This window comes from Dryobates pubescens, chromosome 13, assembly GCF_014839835.1.
Source record: "Dryobates pubescens isolate bDryPub1 chromosome 13, bDryPub1.pri, whole genome shotgun sequence".
NCBI classification, from domain to species: Eukaryota; Metazoa; Chordata; class Aves; order Piciformes; family Picidae; genus Dryobates; species Dryobates pubescens.
The window spans coordinates 18,995,915-19,013,736 of record NC_071624.1 but is presented as its reverse complement, the minus strand read 5'-3'; the positions used below and the strand labels follow the sequence as shown (position 1 = coordinate 19,013,736).

The window sequence follows — 17,822 nt, the reverse complement described above, 5'->3', positions numbered from 1 at the left end:
GGACTTGTTGAATGCCATCCTGTTGGCCTCTGCCCATCAGTCCAGCCGGTGGAGGTCCCTCTGCAGAGCCTTTCTGCCCTCTGCCTGACCAACATCCGCTCCCAAGAGCAGCTCCTACCTCCAGCCGGTCCGTCCTCATCAGCTTCTGGGCGGCGGCGGCGGCGGGCACGGGCACGCCGGGGTTCCCTGTCACCAGCATGGGCGCCGTGGGCAGGATCTCCGCCGGCACCAGGCCCGGGGACACCGGCCCCAGGTAGGGGTTGAAGGCGGCTGAGGCGTTGGTGGCGGCGAGGCTGGGAGCGACCGAGAACATCGGCTGCAAGGCAAGGAGGAGCGAGAGGCTTGAGACAGCTGGCAGCCGCGGCAGCAAAGCACCACAGCGGGTCGGGATTGCAGGGGCAGGCAGGCTGGGAGGGACCCCAGGGATCATCCAGCCCAACCTGGCCCCCAGCACCTCCTGACAACCAAACCATGGCTCCGAGTGCCACATCCAATCCCCCCTTGAGCACCTCCAGGGATGGGGACTCCACCACCTCCCTGGGCAGCACATCCCAATGGGCAATTACTCTTTCTAGGAAGAACTTTCTTCTCACCTCCAGCTTAAACCTCCCCTGGCACAGTCCTCTTGTTGTGGTGCTGGGAGAAGAGCCCAACCCCACCTGGCTACAGCCTCCCTTCAGGGAGTTGGGAGAGAGCAAAAAGGTCTCCCCTGAGCCTCCTCTTCTGCAGGCTAAGCAACCCCAGCTCCCTCAGCCTCTCCTCCCAGGGCTGGGCTCCAGACCCCTCCCCAGCTTTGTTGCCCTTCTCTGGACACCTTCCAGCATCTCAATGTCCTTCTTAAACTGGAGAGGAGAAAGCTCCCAGGAGACCTCATTGTGGCCATCCAGGATCTGAAGGGGGCTACAAGAAAGCTGGGGAAGGACTTCTGAGGGTGTCAGGGAGGGATAGGACTGCGGGGGATGGAGCAAAACTAGAAGTGGGGAGATTCAGATTGGATGTGAGGAAGAAGTTGTTCCCCATGAGGGTGGGGAGAGCCTGGCACAGGTTGCCCAGGGAGGTGCCCAGGTGGAAGCCTCATGCCTGGAGGTGTTTGCAGCCAGGCTGGAGGTGGCTGTGAGCAACCTGCTGCAGTGTGAGGTGTCCCTGCCCATGGCAGGGGGTTGGAACTGGCTGAGCCTTGAGGTCCCTTCCAACCCTGACAATTCTATGAAGTTTTTAAGCAGTCTCACTGCTGCCTGCATCTTGACCTAGGATTTCTTAGTCCTAAACATGAAGCTGCTGTCAGTGATGCTCTGCTGCTGGCCTCCAAAGCAGGGGAGGGAAGCAAAGCTGTGGCCTGTGCACAGGGCTGTCTGAGCTCCTGAGGCTGAAAGGTCCCTCTGAGCTCGCTCTGCAGTTGCAGCACGTAGAGCACAGCCTGCTCTCAGCTGTCTGGCTGCACAGACCCTGCACTTTGCTCTGAATTCTGATCTGAGAGCCTGCAGTGGCAGCAGCAGCAGCAGCCCACAGGCAGCCCCAGCTCTGCAGGCTGGGGGCAAGGGGCAGGGCACCCCCAAGCTCCCACTGCCCCCTGGCTGTGTGCTGCTGCTGCTGCCTCAGCTCCACCTCGCCTGGGTGACACAGTTTGAGTTCCAGAAGAGCAACCCAGAGCCAGGAAGCACAAGGTGCTACCTTCTCACACTCTGCACTTCTCCTGTGAGGATCCCGGCAGAGCAGTTCCTGCTGCTCCTGGCAGCAGCCAGGCAGAAAGCTCTGCAGGGCAGCAACAGTGGCAAAGAGGCACAGGGAAATAAGCTACAGAATATCCCCTGCTGCTCTGCAGCCCCACCAAGCAGGGAGCCAGCCAACCACTTGGCACAAGCAGGAGAGGCCTTGCTTGTGAGGCCTTCCTCACCTCCAGCCTAAACCTCCCCTGGCACAGCTTGAGACTGTGGCCTCTTGTTCTGGTGCTGGCTGCCTAGGAGAAGAGACCAACCCCTACCTGGCTGCAACCTCCCTTCAGGAAGTTGGAGAGAGCAATGAGGTCTCCCCTGAGTCTCCTCTTCTCCAGGCTAAGCAACCCCAGCTCCCTCAGCCTCTCCTCCCAGGGCTGTGCTCCAGACCCCTCCCCAGCTTTGTTGCCCTTCTCTGGACACCTTCCAGCATCTCAACATCTTTCCTAAACTGAGGGGCCCAGAACTGGACCCAGGACTCAAGGTGTGGCCTAACCAGTGCTGAGTGTCACCAGATGAGAGCTGTCTGACTGCCTCTCCTTCCCCTCCCTTGGCTGCTTGTGGCAAACCTGCTTATTTGCTGTTCCTCTCCCAGCCAAGCCCGAGCTGGGGGTGGTGCAGCTCAGCCTGGCAGGCCCCACACATCCCTCAGGCAAAGCCTTCTGCTCTCCCTGGCAGTGCTGTGAAGCCCAAAGCCCAGCATGTGGCCTCATGCAATAGCTTGGGTTGGAAAAGGCCCTTGAAGCCCACGGAGCCCAACCGCTTCCCAGCGAGTCTGGGGCTAACCCTTCCCTCGGCCCCCACCCTCTGTACCCACCGAGGGAAGGCAGACAGAGCACCTACCACAGGCTGCAGGGGGGCACCAGGCATCATGGCATTGGCAAGCTGCATCTGCTGGGCCAGCATGGCCATGTTCTTCTGCTGGATCAGGTTATTGCGGCCATTGATCTCCAGCTGGGTTTTTAAGTGTGGGGGAGGGTGAAGGTATTTGCAGTTTTCCCTTGAGCAGCGACCCTGAGGAAGAGAAGGGACATGGTTGGCTTAGCAGGTGGAGCAGCACCTTTGTTCCTTGTGGCAAGGGCTAAACACAGAACAAACCAGGCTGGAAAAGAGCTGAGAGATCACCGAGTCCAATCTCCCACCCAGCACCATCTGAGCAACTAAGCCATGGCACCAAGGGCTTCAGCCAGGCTCTGACTAAACACCTCCAGGGATGGGGACTCCACCACCTCCCTGGGCAGCACATCCCAAGGGCCAATCTCTCCTATGAAGAACTTCCTGCTCACCTCCAGCCTAAACCTCCCCTGGCACAGCTTCAGACTGTGTCCTCTTGTTCTGGTGCTGGCTGCCTGGGAGACGAGACCAACCCCCACCTGGCTACAACCTCCCTGCAGGGAGTTGGAGAGAGTAAGGTCTCCCCTGAGCCTCCTCTTCTGCAGGCTAAGCAACCCCAGCTCCCTCAGCCTCTCCTCACAGGGCTGTGCTCCAGACCCCTCCCCAGCCTCATTGCCCTTCTCTGGACACCTTCCAGCATCTCAACATCTGTCCTAAACTGAGGGGCCCAGAACTGGACACAGGACTCAGAACATGACACAGACCTCAGAGGCAAACCTCCAGCTGCTTCTCTAGGCTGTCACCTCCTGCCCACAGCCCCTGGGCCATCCTGGTAGCAGCTGCTGGCTTTGCCTTCCCACCTGCACAAAGCACTGCTGCTTTCCAAAGGAGCTGGAGGTGGTTTGTTAGCCCAGCGTGCCCACAGGCCAGCCGTGCCCACGGGGCTCCTCCTGCCCACAGACCTGCCCCCAGGAAGCCAGCAAGGCAGGCAAGGGCAGGTGGTGTGGCTGCAGCCCTGAGCCTGCAGAGCCTCACTGCCTGCTCTCCAGTTGCCTTTGTTTCTGCCGTGCTGGGGCATGGGCAGCACTGAGCGGCAGCTCAGAGACCAGCAGAGCAGAGCTGCAGCACAGCACCTCGGAGGGAAACCTCTGAGGTCTGATCCATTTCTGGTGCAACTGTGTAAACCAAACCAGCCAACTCAGGATTGATTTGTTCCTGAGGTTTTCATTAAATGCAGACAGGGTAAACAACCCACTCCAGGCACTGATTTTATTGGGATGAAAGAACATTCATCAGTTTGACAACCAAGGAACAAGAGGAGAGACTTCTGTGTACAGCAGCTCTCCTTGTCACCAAGGAAAGCAGCCTCACACACAGGACAACCCTGCTCAGAGACCTCTCTGGGCAGTCAGAGAGGGGGCAAAGACAATCCCCCTCTCCTGGGGAAGAGAAGCCTCCTCCCCTGGGGAACAGAATCCCCTTTACTGGGGAACAGAACCCTCCCCTGATGGGGCAGAGAATCCTCCTCCCCTGGGGCAGAGTCCTCTCTCCTCATGGCAGGTAAGCTGGGGTCTCCCACCATGAGACCTGAGGAACTGTCCTTTCATTAGTGTGGAAGCTTCACACACTAATTGCCCTTCCCAGGCTGCCAACTGGGGTCCATACTTGCACTGGAAGGATGGCAACAAAAGCCCCAGCTGCCAGGCAGAACTGAATCCTGTGCTGGATGGAGCCAGACTCATCACATCACTTCTTTCTTTGGCCCCCTTTCCTCATTCATCTTTGCAATAAATGCCAGCAGGAGCAAGGCAAGAGGCAGGCTCAGGTTAAGAGATAAATCATAGAATGGTCCAGGCTGGAAGGGAGCTCCAAAGCTCATCCAGTCCAACCCCCTGCAGCCAGCAGGGACATCCCCAACTAGATCAGGTTGCCCAGAGCCCTGTCCAGCCTCACCTTCAGTATCTCCAGGGATGGAGCCTCAGCCACCTCCCAGGGCAACCTGTTCCAGTGTTCCACCACCCTCGTGGTGCAGAACTTGTTCCTAACATCCAGTCTGAATCTGCTCTGCTCTAGCTTGAAGCCATTGCCCCTGGTCCTGTCCCTGCAGGCCCCTGCAAAGAGTCTCTCTGCAGCCTTCTTGCAGCCCCCTTCAGGCACTGCCAGGCTGCTATTAGGTCTCCCTGGAGCCTTCTCTTCTCCAGTTGAACACCCCCAGCTCCCTCAGCCTGTGCTCATAGCAGAGCTGCTCCAACCCCCTGAGCATTTCCATGGCCTCCTTTGGACCCTCTCCATCAGGTCCACAACCAGTTTGACCAGGAAGCAAACTAATCCAATAGAGTCTCACCTCATACTGCAATCTTGCTCCCAGAGTTAACCCCCATTCCTGATAGGATCTGCCAGCAATCCAGCTGGGCCAGGAGCTTGGCCTGTCCTCAGGGCTGGGAGAAATGCTCTGCTGCTGTCCCCCTCCCCAGCTGTCAGGCAAAGCTCTTGAAACCTCCTGTCCACAGCCAGTCAAGTGCCAGCTGGGTGAGCTGTGCCCAGAGGACAGCCCTGAGCCTCACAACCACCTGGGAGACTCTGTGGATCTCCTGCCTGCACACCAAGCCCATAGGGATCCCCAGGTCCATGCAGACCATACTGGGACACACAGCCAAGGGTGTCCATCCTCCTGAGCAACCATTCATCCCCTGAGCATGCTCCCTGCAGTGAAACTCATCAGACCCTGGTATCCTCACTGGTGGCTACAGATGGAAGGGACCCCAAGCCCTTGGGGAGCTTCTGGGGAGCCTTTGCCTTCCCTTGGCACAGATGGGAGCCTGCTCCTTGGACTGAATGGTGCCAGGGGCTGTCCTGGGTATGTCTGAGGCACAGGAAGGACCACTGAGGTCACCTGCAAGAACCTCACCCAGATAACACAGCTCCAAAGCATGGAATCCCAGAACTGCTTAGCCTGGAAAAGCCCTCTAAGAACAACCAGGCCAGCTCCATTTTGTCTGAGCTAAAACCTCCAAGGACATGCCAGGATCCCACAGTCCCTGAGCTGGTGGTGAGCTGCCATTAGCCATTGTTTGCCCCTCTCTTTGGAGCCTGGCACTGCATTCAACCTTTGGCCTTCCCCATCACAGAGCTGTCAGGGCTGGAAGGGACCTCAAGGCTCAGCCAGCTCCAAGCCCCTGCCATGGCCAGGGACACCTCACACCACAGCAGGTTGCTCACAGCCACCTCCAGCCTGGCTGCAAACACCTCCAGGCAGGAGGCTTCCACCACCTCCCTGGGCAACCTGTGCCAGGCTCTCACCACCCTCATGGGGAACAACTTCTTCCTCACAGCCAATCTGATCCAGTCTCTGGTAACTGCAGCCATGCTTCCTGAGGAGCCAGCAATGAGTTCAGCCACTCTGAATGACCAAGGCACCATCATGGAACCATCAGGCACAGACTACTGGCCCTTGCACAGCCCCCCAGGAGACAGCAGCACCCCCATCTCTCAGCTGGTGCTCTGCAGGTGCCACCCCACGCCTTTGATCCCACACAGCAGCAGCTCCTCTCTCTGGAAACGATTCCCCTCCAGAAAATCCCCTGGCTGCACCTGCAGTAAGGAAGAAATATCCTTGGGATCCACTCCTGAGAGTGGCAGCTGCTGCAGTTACAGCTCTGGGGACATGGGCACCAACAAATGGCACCTCTCCCTTGAGGGATAGTTAATGGAAGACCAGCAGAAGTCAATACCTCATTAACAAGAAGATAATTGGAGCTCAGTGTGCTGCAGAGCCCTCTGCAACTGCCCTGCTGCCTGGCAGAGAACTGTGACCTGCTGGCAGCCCCCAGGCACGGTGCTGTGCTGCCCCGGTAGCCCCCACACTCACCCATGGCCTTGGCACAGCTTTGGCCAAACCCTTTGTGCTCTCCAAAGGCTCCTCAAAGGCCAGGCTGAGCCTCCCCTCACCAGCTGGAGACCCAGAGACCCTCTCTGCTGACACCAGGGGTTACAAGTTAGTGGCACCCAAGCTGCCCTCCCCCAGCCACGGCAGAGCTCTCAGTGTGGCAGTGGCTCCAGCAGCTCCAGTTGTCAGCCTGCTGGTTTCCAGCTCCACTCTGGTAAGGGGAGTGTGAACCCCCACCTCCTGCATGCTCAGGCCAAAGTGCACACACACTCTGCAGGATCTGCCCCCAGCTCTGAGGAGCTGCAGCCAGGCTGGCTTCAGCGCTCACAAACAGCTTCCAGCACCCCCCAGAAACGCTGAGCCAATTCAAAGTCCAAGTCATCCTTTCCAGCATCTCCTCAGACACCCTGCCTGATCTGTCACACAGAGCAGGAACCAAACTCATCACCCTGGTGGCCTTGGCTCCAGCCTACCTCTCTGCTTGGACAGCAGAGCCTGCTGATGCAATGGCTGAGGTCTGACCAGCAAACTGCTCTCAGCAGATCACTGCTCCTCAGGCACAGCCCAGCAGAACCTGCCTGCCTGAGGGGCCTGCAGCATGCCAGAGCAGCCTCCTGCAGGGGCATCCATCACCAAAGCCAAGCTGCTCCCTTAGAAGCTCTGTGAACAGGAGGAAGGTTTTCCACACTGAGTCCTCATGCAGTGCAGAGAAGCAGGGGATGCAGAGCACCCCCTCCATGGCCCAACCCCTTCCTGGCTACAACCTCCCTTCAGGGAGTTGGAGAGAGCAAGAAGGTCTCCCCTGAGCCTCCTCTTCTGCAGGCTAAGCAACCCCAGCTCCCTCAGCCTCTCCTCCCAGGGCTGTGCTCCAGACCCCTCCCCAGCCTCCTTGCCCTTCTCTGGACACAATCAAGTGTCTCAATGTCCCTCTTAAACTGAGGAGCCCAGGACTGCCTGCAGCACCTTGATAGAACAGGTTGCCCAGGGAGGTGGTTGAGGCTCCCTCCCTGGAGATATTCAAGGTGAGGCTCAACGAGGCCCTGGGCAGCCTGATCCAGTTGGGGATGTCCCTGCTGACTGCAGCAGGTTGGACTGGATGAGCTTTGGAGCTCCCTTCCAGCCTGGACCATTCTCTGATTCATTCTCTTCTGTGATGCGTAACTGGTGTCAGCTGGACAGGTTCTGGCCCGTACCAGCACCCAAACCTGCGACTGCCATCTGCCTGCATCCCCCTTTGCAGCCACGCTTGGCCCTCGATGGGGCAGACCCACAGCCTGGGACGGCTGAGGTTGCACAGAGAACCTCCCGTGCTGAAGAGCTGCCCGGCAGCCACCAGGTGGGGCACAAGGCGGCAGCCACCCAGAGGCCTCCTGCGTGGCCAGGCTCCAAGCAAAGCTCTCCCTCGCTGCCGGCCTGGGAGCGCAGGCTGAGCGCCAGCAGCCCGCCGCTGCCGGCCGAGCTCAACCTCCCGCAGCAGCGGCGGCGGCACCGCACAGACACAGCCGGCGGGGCGGGGGGGGCACCCGGCGCGGACAGCCCCTGCTCCAGCCAGCACAGCCTGCCCGGCTCGACGGCTTCAGTCTGGGCTGCTGGAGTCGGGTAACTGCGACCACACCGGCAGGGACGAGCGGCCCAAAGGCAGGTGGTGGCCTGGGGAAGTTCAGCTGGGCTGCAGCCCTGCCCGGAGCGCCTCGCCGGGAGCCCTGCCGGGGCCGTTTGTTTGTGCTGCTCTCCCAGCACTGCGGGAGCTGCCCAGCACTTGCCGCTCCGCTCTGCCTCTGTTTACACAAGAGCTACTGCTCCCCAAGCCGGGGACGAGCTGCTTGCTTTCATCACTCCACCACCACCCTGCCCGGAGACAGAACCCGAGGAGAACCCAGAGCACCACCATGCAGCTCACCACGTGTGGAGGTGTTACTGGCGTCGACCACAGCTCTTACCTTGAGGTCCTTGAAACAAACTCTGGCTCTTCCCCCCCCCAGTATCCCTGGAACAAACCCTGGTTCTTGTCCCAGTATCCCAGAAATGAACCACTCCCTCTGCCCCCAAGCGTGCCTGGAACAAACCCTGGTTCTCCCCCCAGCATCCCTGGAACAAACCCTGGTTCTCCCCCCAGCATCCCTGTCGATCAACCCAGGACAGGGTTGGCTCTGTTCTGCCTGTGTTGATACCAAAGGTTTGGCCCAATCCACATGCAGGGCCTTGTACCTGGCTTTGTTGGGCCTCATGAGGTTCACAGGGGCCCAGCTCTTGAGCTTGTCCAGGACCCTCTGGATGGATCCCAGCCCTCAGGCATGTCACCCAGCACCACTCTTTAACAGGTCACCAGCAGCTGCTCCTGCAGGAGCTGCACATCTCACCTGCACTCTGCAAGGATTTACCACCCCTCCACTGCTCTGTCACCAGGATTAACGACTGCCATTAATTAATCCAACCACTTCTGGCACTTCCAGCTGGGCCATAAATCCAGCTCTGGGCTCCTCAGTTTAAGAAGGACATTGAGATGCTAGAGGGTGTCCTGACAAGGGCAACAAGGCTGGGGAGGGGTCTGGAGCACAGCCCTGTGAGGAGAGGCTGAGGGAGCTGGGGTTGCTTAGCCTGCAGAAGAGGAGGCTCAGGGGAGACCTTCTTGCTCTCTCCAACTCCCTGAAGGGAGGTTGTAGCCAGGTGGGGGTTGGTCTCTTCTCCCAGGCACCCAGCACCAGAACAAGAGGACACAGTCTCAAGCTGTGCCAGAGGAGGTTTAGGTTGGATGTTAGGAAGAAATTCTTTCCAGATAGAGAGACTGGCCATTGGAATGTGCTGGGAGGTGGTGGAGTCACCATCCCTAGAGGTGTTTAAGAAGAGCCTGGCTGAGGCCCTTGGTGCCATGGTTGAGTTGATCAGATGGTGTTGGGTGATAGGTTGGACTGGATGATCTCTGAGGTCTTTTCCAACCTGGCTGATGCTATGGTTCTCTAACACCAGATGGCTGTGGCCAGAGCTGAGGATGCTCTGCTGCTGCCTCCCCTCACCTGGGGCTCTGCCTGTTCCCAGCAAGGAAGCATCCATCCCCCTCTCACACCCACGCCAGCCAGCGCTGGATGGCTGTCAGATAACGCAGTGGTTCTGATCCAAACCAAACACCAAACTCCTCCCTCTGCCAGGGAGCAGAAATTCTCTCCCAGAGCAGAAGGCTCAGCACGTTCCAGCCCAGGCAGGAAGATGTCTGCAGTGGAAACCCCGAGGCTGCCTGTAAATGGGCAAACTATCGCTGCCCCTGCGGTGTGCTGACAGGAGAACATTCCCTGCACGTAAGCTGGGGGCTGCTCTGCAAACACCAACTGTTTGCACACCCCCCCTGCTGCAGCAGCTGCCCAGCCAGCAAAGCGTTCTGGGGCACCTGCAACTTAACAGGAGCTACAGGACTGACTGCCCTGGGCTGAGGCACAAACCTGCAGGCCCATCAGTCCAGCCGGGGCTGCCACCCTCTGCATGGCATGTCTCCTAACAGCCCCAGGCAAAGGCATCAGCAGCTGATGGCAACACAAACGTTTCCAGCCCTTGAGCGGCAGCTGGGCAGGGGGAGGTGCAGGGAGGTGCAGGATCCCTTCTGTTGTGCTCCGCTCCGAGTTTGGCTGCCTGCTGCCTGCCGCCGCTAAGCCGTGCAGGGGCCGGGAGCCCGGCGGGGAGCGGGGCCGGGAGCCCAAACCAAACAAAAACCCTGCCCCAGAGCAGAGCATCAGAGCCGGACTGCAGGGCAGAGAGCTCAGCGCTCACAGACTCACAGAACTGGCAGGCTTGGAAGGGAGCTCAAGGCTCAGCCAGTCCCAAACCCCTGCCATGGGCAGGGACACCTCACACCACAGCAGGTTGCTCACAGCCACATCCAGCCTGGCTGCAAACACCTCCAGGCAGGAGGCTTCCACCACCTCCCTGGGCAGCCTGTGCCAGGCTCTCACCACCCTCCTGGGGAACAACTTCTATAATCCTTATATAATCCCTCTTATACTACATCCCAGCCCCCTGGGTCTGGATCCACACATGGACACATGCACCAACCCAGCAATATTGCTGTTTACACCACCCCAGCCCCAGGACACTCCAACTCTGTGGACTGAGCCAGAGCCACACCTGATACCTGCCCAAAGCAGCCCCCAGCTGCTCCCCAAGCAGCACTGCACTGCAGGGCAGGAGGGAGCTGTGTTTCCCAGGCTTCCCCCCAGGGTCACCCAAAGCCCTCCCCGGAGCTGCAGGTGGCTCACAACAGCATTAAGGCTGTGCCACATTTCCAGCAGGGCTTCAGAGACTCCTAAAGCCGTAAAATCCCTTTAGAGCAATCTCTGGTAATCCCTCTGATCCTTACTCAAGCATGTAAAACCCAGCCCTTGAAGAGCAAAACGACCAACTTTATGTCAAGGTGAAGAGAAACCCCAGACAAGACAGCCTCACCCAGCACCAAGGGCACAGGGCAGAGCTGGACAAAGCCTCACCAGCTCCAGGACCCAGAACTCCTCTTCCCTCCAGCTCATGCTGTGCCACCTGCCCAGGACTCTTTTCCCTCCAGCCCTGCTCATGGTGTGCCAGCCCTGTGCACAGGCCACAGCTTTGCTTCCCTCCCCTGCTTTGGAGGCCAGCAGCACAGCATCACTGACAGCAGCTTCGTGTTTAGGACTAAGAAATCGTAGGTGAAGATGCAGGCAGCAGTGAGAAGCACTGCTTTAAAACTTCATAGAATTGTCAGGGTTGGAAGGGACCCCAAGGCTCAGCCAGTTCCAACCCCCTGCCATGGGCAGGGACACCTCACACCACAGCAGGTTGCTCACAGCCACCTCCAGCCTGGCTGCAAACACCTCCAGGCAGGAGGCTTCCACCACCTCCCTGGGCAGCCTGTGCCAGGCTCTCACCACCCTCCTGGGGAACAACTTCTTCCTCACATCCAATCTCAATCTCCCCACTTCTAGTTTTGCTCCATCCCCCCCAGCCCTATCCCTCCCTGACACCCTCAAAAGTCCCTCCCCAGCTTTCTTGGAGCCTCCTGCAGACCCTGGAAGGCCACAATTAGGTCTCCTGGGAGCCTTCTCCTCTCCAGACTGCACAGCCCCAACTCCCTCAGTCTGTCCTCACAGGAGAGGTGCTCCAGCTCCTGTCCCTTCTCTGGACACCTTCCAGCATCTCAACATCTTTCTTAACCTGAGGGGCCCAGAACTGGACACAGGACTCCAGGTTCAAAACCTCCAGGGGTGAGGCTTCCACCACCTCCCTGAGCAACCTGCTCCAGTTCAGCATCATTAAGGTCACTGCTGAAGAACACCAAAATTAAAGCCCTGTCAATAAATTGCTCTGCACTTCTCACCAGGCACACTCCCTCCTCCTCCAGCCAGCTCTCTGAAGGTCAAGTGCTGTCATTATTTGCTGGCTGAGAGGCTGATTTACAAGCCCTGGTGAGAACTGCAGCCCCCCCCAGCACCCAGGCTGGCATGGCACCTGGAGATGCCAGCAGAGGAACATGCTGGGGAGGTTACTGATGTGGCTTACACAACACTTACACACAGCTCTCTGCTTTCTTGCCTTGCAAACAGCATCTGGAGACCTTGCTATGTCCCTTTTGGAGGCTTTTCCCTTGTTCTCAGCAAATGCTAAGTGCAGCTGGGAATCAATTTGCCAGGCAGCTTCAGGCAAACCAGAGAACACAAAGCCAGCAGCCCTCACTTGCAGGGAGCCCCCTGACTGCAGGGCACAGTGGCTGGCAGGAGGCATGGAGGAGTGAGCTGATACTCAGGAATGCAGACAGCTCCCCTGTCCCTAACCCTGACCTGTGAGGCCTTTCACAGTGCGCTACACTTCGTTAGAGGAAGCACATTGCTTCAGGAGCATCCAAACTTCCCACTGCCAGAGCAAGCCATGGAGGAGCAGGAGGAGAGGGCGGCAGGGGGGGAGGGCGGCAGGGGGACCACAGGAGAGGCTCTCCTGGGTGTTACAGCAGCTAACAGCATTCTTACAGCTGGTGGGCACAAAACACACCTTCAAGAAACTGCCACCAGCCCCTCTGCAGTCAGCTTGGACCTCCTGGGCTGAAGGCAAAGAAGTCCCCAGGCAGGGCGACCCACAGGTGCCAGCTCAGGGACCAGCACATGCTCCCGCACCACCACAGCCCCCATGGCACAGGGCCCTCCTGCCCTGTCTCCAGAGGACAGCAGGCAGCACTGCCCTGGGCCACAGCCACTTGTGAGAGCCTTGTTTTGTGCCCCCCAGCAGAGTGGGCAGGGCCTGCCAGAGCCCAGAGCAGCACAGCGCCGGGGGGCAGTTACAAAGAGCGTGAGGAGAGAGGCCTGGGGCTGAACTGTGCCCTGGGATGGGCACAGCAAGGATCCTGAGCCAAGAGCTGCTCTGCACACCCAGCCAAGCCCAGAGGGGCCCATATCTCACCACTAGGTACTGCAGGGCTGGAGCTGTGGGGAGCTGCTGTCAGCACATCTCACTGAAGCACCAGCTCCAGGCTGCCCTGGAGCCTGGCACTGCCACTCCTGACGAGTTCTAAAGGGCCAGGGCATGGTGCCAGCCTTACTCAGTAGCTCAGCAGGGACTAATGAACCCTGCACCCAGGAGCACAGACAGCACACAGCCCCGAGCCTGGGGGCAGCAACAGCCCAGCAACAACCCCTGAAGCCTGCTGTGCCACCCCCCAAGGCCACTGGCCCCCATACCACCACCTGAGCACCAGGGGAAAGGCCTCAAGCTGTGCCTGCGTGCTCAGGATGCCTCAGTGAGCCCTTGGTGGCTCAGCAAGGCGAGGCCCTGGCCTGGCTCAGTGGCTGGTGGCCACCCTAGCACACCAAAATAACTTGTTTGCTCCTCCTGAGGTGTTATTTTTACCCCAGCAGCTCTGGAGGGGGTTTGAGTTGCACAAGGTGCTGGATCAGGACTGTCCCTCTCCAGCCCAGCTGTCCCAGGTGCTGCAGAGGGCTGGGAGAGCTCCTGGTGCCAGGGCTGTCTACAACAAGCACCTGCAGCCACCACACCTCTGTGGGTCTCCAGCCTCCACCTCCAGGCTGCCTTGAAGAAAAGCTTTACCTGAGCTGCTGCTGCTGGAGATCACAGACCCACAAAAACATTCAGCTTGGAGCAGACCCTCAGGAGCACCAAGTCCAACCCAGGACTCTGCTCCACAAGGCTCAGCCCTAAACCACAGCCCAACCACCTCCAAACACAGCCAGGCTTGGGGACTCCACCACCTCCCTGGGCAGCACTTTCCAGTCCCTGACCACTCTTAATGGGGAAAAATTCTTCCTAATGTCCATCTAAGCCTACCCAGTGGCAGCTTGAGGCCATTGCCTCTTGTTCTGCCACTAATCAGCTGTGAGAAGAGACCAGCAGCAGCCTCTCCACAAGGTCCTCTCAGGTAGTTGCAGACAGCAATGAGGTCTCCCCTCAGCCTCCTCTGTTTCAAACTAACCATCCCCAGCTCCTTCAATTGCTCTGCATCAGATTTATTCCCCAGGCCCTTCCCAGCTTCCCTGCCCTGCTCAAATGCCTGGTTTCCAACCACCCCTCTAAACCACGAAGTGCTCAGGGTTTCCAGCCAGGCAGTCCTTCATACACACCAGCACCACTCACCATGAGGACAACCTCGTGGTGCCCACCCTGGCTGTAGCCACAGTGCTGCTCAGGGGAAGGACCCAAGTGCAGCTGTCCCTTCTGCAGGCTAAGTGCTGGCTCACAGTGCACTCCTGGAGCAGTTAAAGCTCTTCTGGGCTTCACTTCTCCTGGGCTGCAGCAAGAGAAGTGTGGCCAGCAGGGCCAGGGAGGGGATTCTGCCCCTCTGCTCCACTCTGCTGAGACCACAGCTGGAGCTCTGGGGCCAGTTCTGGAGCCTCTGTGCCAGGAAGGATCTGGAGGTGCTGGAAGGTGTCCAGAGAAGGGCCATGAGGATGAGCAGGGGGCTGGAGCTGCTCTGCTGAGGGGACAGACTGAGGGAGTTGGGGTTGTGCAGGCTGGAGAGGAGAAGGCTCCCAGGAGACCTCATTGTGGCCTTCCAGGATCTGAAGGGGGCTCCAAGAAAACTGGGGAGGGACTTTTGAGAGTGTCAGGGAGTGATAGGACTGGGGGGAGTGATAGGACTGCAGGTGCAGCCAGGGGATTTTCTGGAGGGGAATCGTTTCCAGAGAGAGGAGCTGCTGCTGTGTGGGATCAAAGGCGTGGGGTGGCACCTGCAGAGCACCAGCTGAGAGATGGGGGTGCTGCTGTCTCCTGGGGGGCTGTGCAAGGGCCAGTAGTCTGTGCCTGATGGTTCCATGATGGTGCCTTGGTCATTCAGAGTGGCTGAACTCATTGCTGGCTCCTCAGGAAGCATGGCTGCAGTTACCAGAGACTGGATCAGATTGGCTGTGAGGAAGAAGTTGTTCCCCATGAGGGTGGTGAGAGCCTGGCACAGGTTGCCCAGGGAGGGGGTGGAAGCCTCCTGCCTGGAGGTGTTTGCAGCCAGGCTGGATGTGGCTGTGAGCAACCTGCTGTGGTGTGAGGTGTCCCTGCCCATGGCAGGGGCTTGGAGCTGGCTGAGCCTTGGGGTCCCTTCCAGCCCTGACAATTCCATGCCTCTGTGGTCAGTGCCGGACACGAGGGCTCTGAGGGACTGAACAGGGGCTGCTAACAACAAAGCAGGGCTGGGGAGACGTAGGTGGGGAGCGAAGGGAGCAGGAGAGCAGCAGAGGAAGCTGCTGGCAAGTAAACATTGCTCAACAGGACAGCAGCAATGGGGAAAAACTGACAGAGTGGAATAACAGGAAGCTTAGTCACTTCTGGACAAAAACAGCCAAGCTGGGAGAGGGCTGGGAGGGGAGGAGAGGGGAGCTGAGCTGGGCAGGCCTGGCCTGCAGAGCAGAGCTCAGTTTGCAGGCCTGGCCCTTGCTCTGCTCTGGACCAACCCCCACCTGGCTACAACCTCCCTTCAGGGAGTCACAGACAGCAAGGTCTCCCCTAAGCCTCCTCTTCTCCAGGCTAAGCAACCCCAGCTCCCTCAGCCTCTGCTCCCAGGGCTGTGCTCCAGACCCCTCCCCAGTGAAGGCAATTCAGATCTCAGTGGCCAAAAAGATAATCAGTTGCTGCAGCAGGAGGAAAAGGGAGAGACACTCCAAAGTCTGTAACAAAGGACAAGTTCAAGCAGGCCAAGGTAGGAAAGGAGAAGTGTTGTGGGCAAAGGCTGGCACACCAGGCTTGTCCTCCCCCCTGAGTGTGTGCTGAGGCAAATAAAAGCTTCCTGACCAAATAAACAACCTCCCAGTGCCCACAGGCTACCCAGAGCCCTGGCAAAGCCGACTGGGCCTGGGCTGGAGGCCTGGGCCAGGGGCCCTGAGCAGCAGGGCAGCATGTGAGAGCTCTCTGCCTCACGTTCTGGGCTGCACTCAGCCTGCTGGCTTAGAACCAGAGCCAAACACAACCCTGGAGGGGTGCAACAGCTACACACAGAGGCAGGATGCCCAGCTCAGCTGCATGGCCTGCTCAGAAAGGTGCACAGCACAGGTGTGGCACGGTGGGGGGGGCTGGAGGGCACAGCACCTGTGCCAGGGGGATGCCAGCACAGCACCATGAAGGGGTTGGCTGAGCACTGGGCCAGGTGGCACTGGGCTCTGTTTCTCCCTGGCTCTGGAGGAAGTGGCCACAAGTCAAGGTTAGTTGAATTTCCAGTTTGTGGTGGCTCACACCTGCCCAAAACAGCTCCTGAGGCAGAGGCTCAGCTCAAGGTCCAGCTGCTGTGCCCTCAGGTCAGTGCCTGGCTCCACCACTGCCATGGGATGATCCAAGAACCAGCACCCCCAGGGCATGCAAATGCCATCACAGTGGAGACTTTCAGCCTGTATAGATGCAGAGTTTCTTGCTCTGAGCTCTGTTTGCACCACCTGCAGCAAAGGGCAGGGCAGGATGCTGCTGCCGGGGCAGCAGTGCTGGCCTCAGCAGCCCTGGACTGCTCACAGACTGCTTTTTCATAGAATCAATAAGGTTGGAAAAGACCTCAGAGATCATCCAGTCCAAGCTGTCACCCAGCACCTCCTGACTAACTAAACCATGGCTCCAAGTGCCACATCCACCCCCCCCAGAGCACCTCCAGGGATGGGGACTCCACCACCTCCCTGGGCAGCACATTCCAGTGGCCAATATCTCTTTCTGGGAAGAACTTTCTCCTCACCTCCAGCCTAAACTTCCCCTGGCACAGCTTGAGCCTGTGTCCTCTTGTTAGAATAGAATAGAATAGAATAGAATAGAATAGAATAGAATAGACCAGGTTGGAAGAGACCTTCGAGATCATCATGTCCAACCTATCATCCAACACTACCCAATCAACTAAACCATGCAACCAAGCATCCTGTCAAGCCTTGCCCTGAACACCCCCAGTGACGGCAACCCCACCACCTCCTCAGGCAGCCCATTCCAGTGGGCAATCACTCTCTCTGTGTAAAACTTCCTCCTAACCTCCAGCCTAAACCTCCCCTGACACAGCCTGAGACTGTGTCCTCTTGTTCTGTTCTGCTGCTGGGTGCCTGGGAGAAGAGACCAACCCCCACCTGGCTACAACCTCCCTTCAGGGAGTTGTAGAGAGCAAGGAGGTCTCCCCTGAGCCTCCTCTTCTCCAGGCTAAGCAACCCCAGCTGGCTGCAGTCTGGGATCACTTCCTGCACTCAGTGCTCTGCAGGCCTCCTCCCACTGGTATCTGGGATCAATGCAGCCCAGAGACAAAGCAGGATGTGGGCTGCAGGCACTGATCAGCCCCCATCTGCCACCAGCGCTGCCGGGGCCAGGCTGGGTCCCTGCTGCCCTCGCCCCGCGGGTCCGGCCCTGCTGGCTCTCCAGGTGAAGCTAAAGAGCAACCAAAGGGGAGAACAAAAGAGCCTCTGTGAGGCAGGGTGCAGATAAAGCCAGGCCCTGCCCCCCCTGCACACAGCAGGGCAAACAGCAGTCAGGCCATGAGGAAACATCCCTTGCCCTCAGGAGCTCTCCAGCTGCCCTGCTGCAGCTCCCTGCCTTGCACAGACCAAGGAGAAGGGACCAGGCTCTGCTCAGCGGGGTCCTGGGACGGTACCAGGGGCAATGGACACAACCTGCACCCCAGGAATTTCCACCTCAGCAAGAGGTTGAGAAACCTCTTTGCTGTGAGGGTGCCCTGGAGCAGGCTGCCCAGAGAGCTGGGGGAGTCTCCTCTGGAGAGCTTCCAACCCCACCTGGATGTGTTCCTGGGTGACCTGCCCTGGGTCTCCCTGCTTTGGCAAGGGGGTTGGACTCCTACCTCCAGAGGTCCCTTCCAATCCCTACCATCCCATGGCTCTCTGATCTGCCCCCTCACAACCAGCAGCTCTCACCCAAGCAGATGGGACTCTGCAAGGCCCCACACAAAGCTGGTCCCAGGGACCACACACTGC

At 58.8% G+C, this 17,822-nt stretch overlaps 1 protein-coding gene across 5 annotated transcripts in view; it reads right to left on the bottom strand.

The window, feature by feature from the left end:
* Positions 1 to 17,822, bottom strand: part of MBNL1 (muscleblind like splicing regulator 1) — a 60,949-nt gene that overhangs the window by 25,357 nt on the left and 17,770 nt on the right. For all 5 annotated transcript variants that reach the window (XM_054166301.1, XM_054166302.1, XM_054166306.1 and 2 more), the window contains exons 2-3: positions 2,556 to 2,726; positions 119 to 316 (exon numbers count right to left, since the gene is read on the bottom strand). In XM_054166301.1, the coding sequence (XP_054022276.1) occupies positions 119 to 316; positions 2,556 to 2,726 (369 nt within the window). The remainder of the gene's footprint in view (positions 1 to 118; positions 317 to 2,555; positions 2,727 to 17,822) is intronic.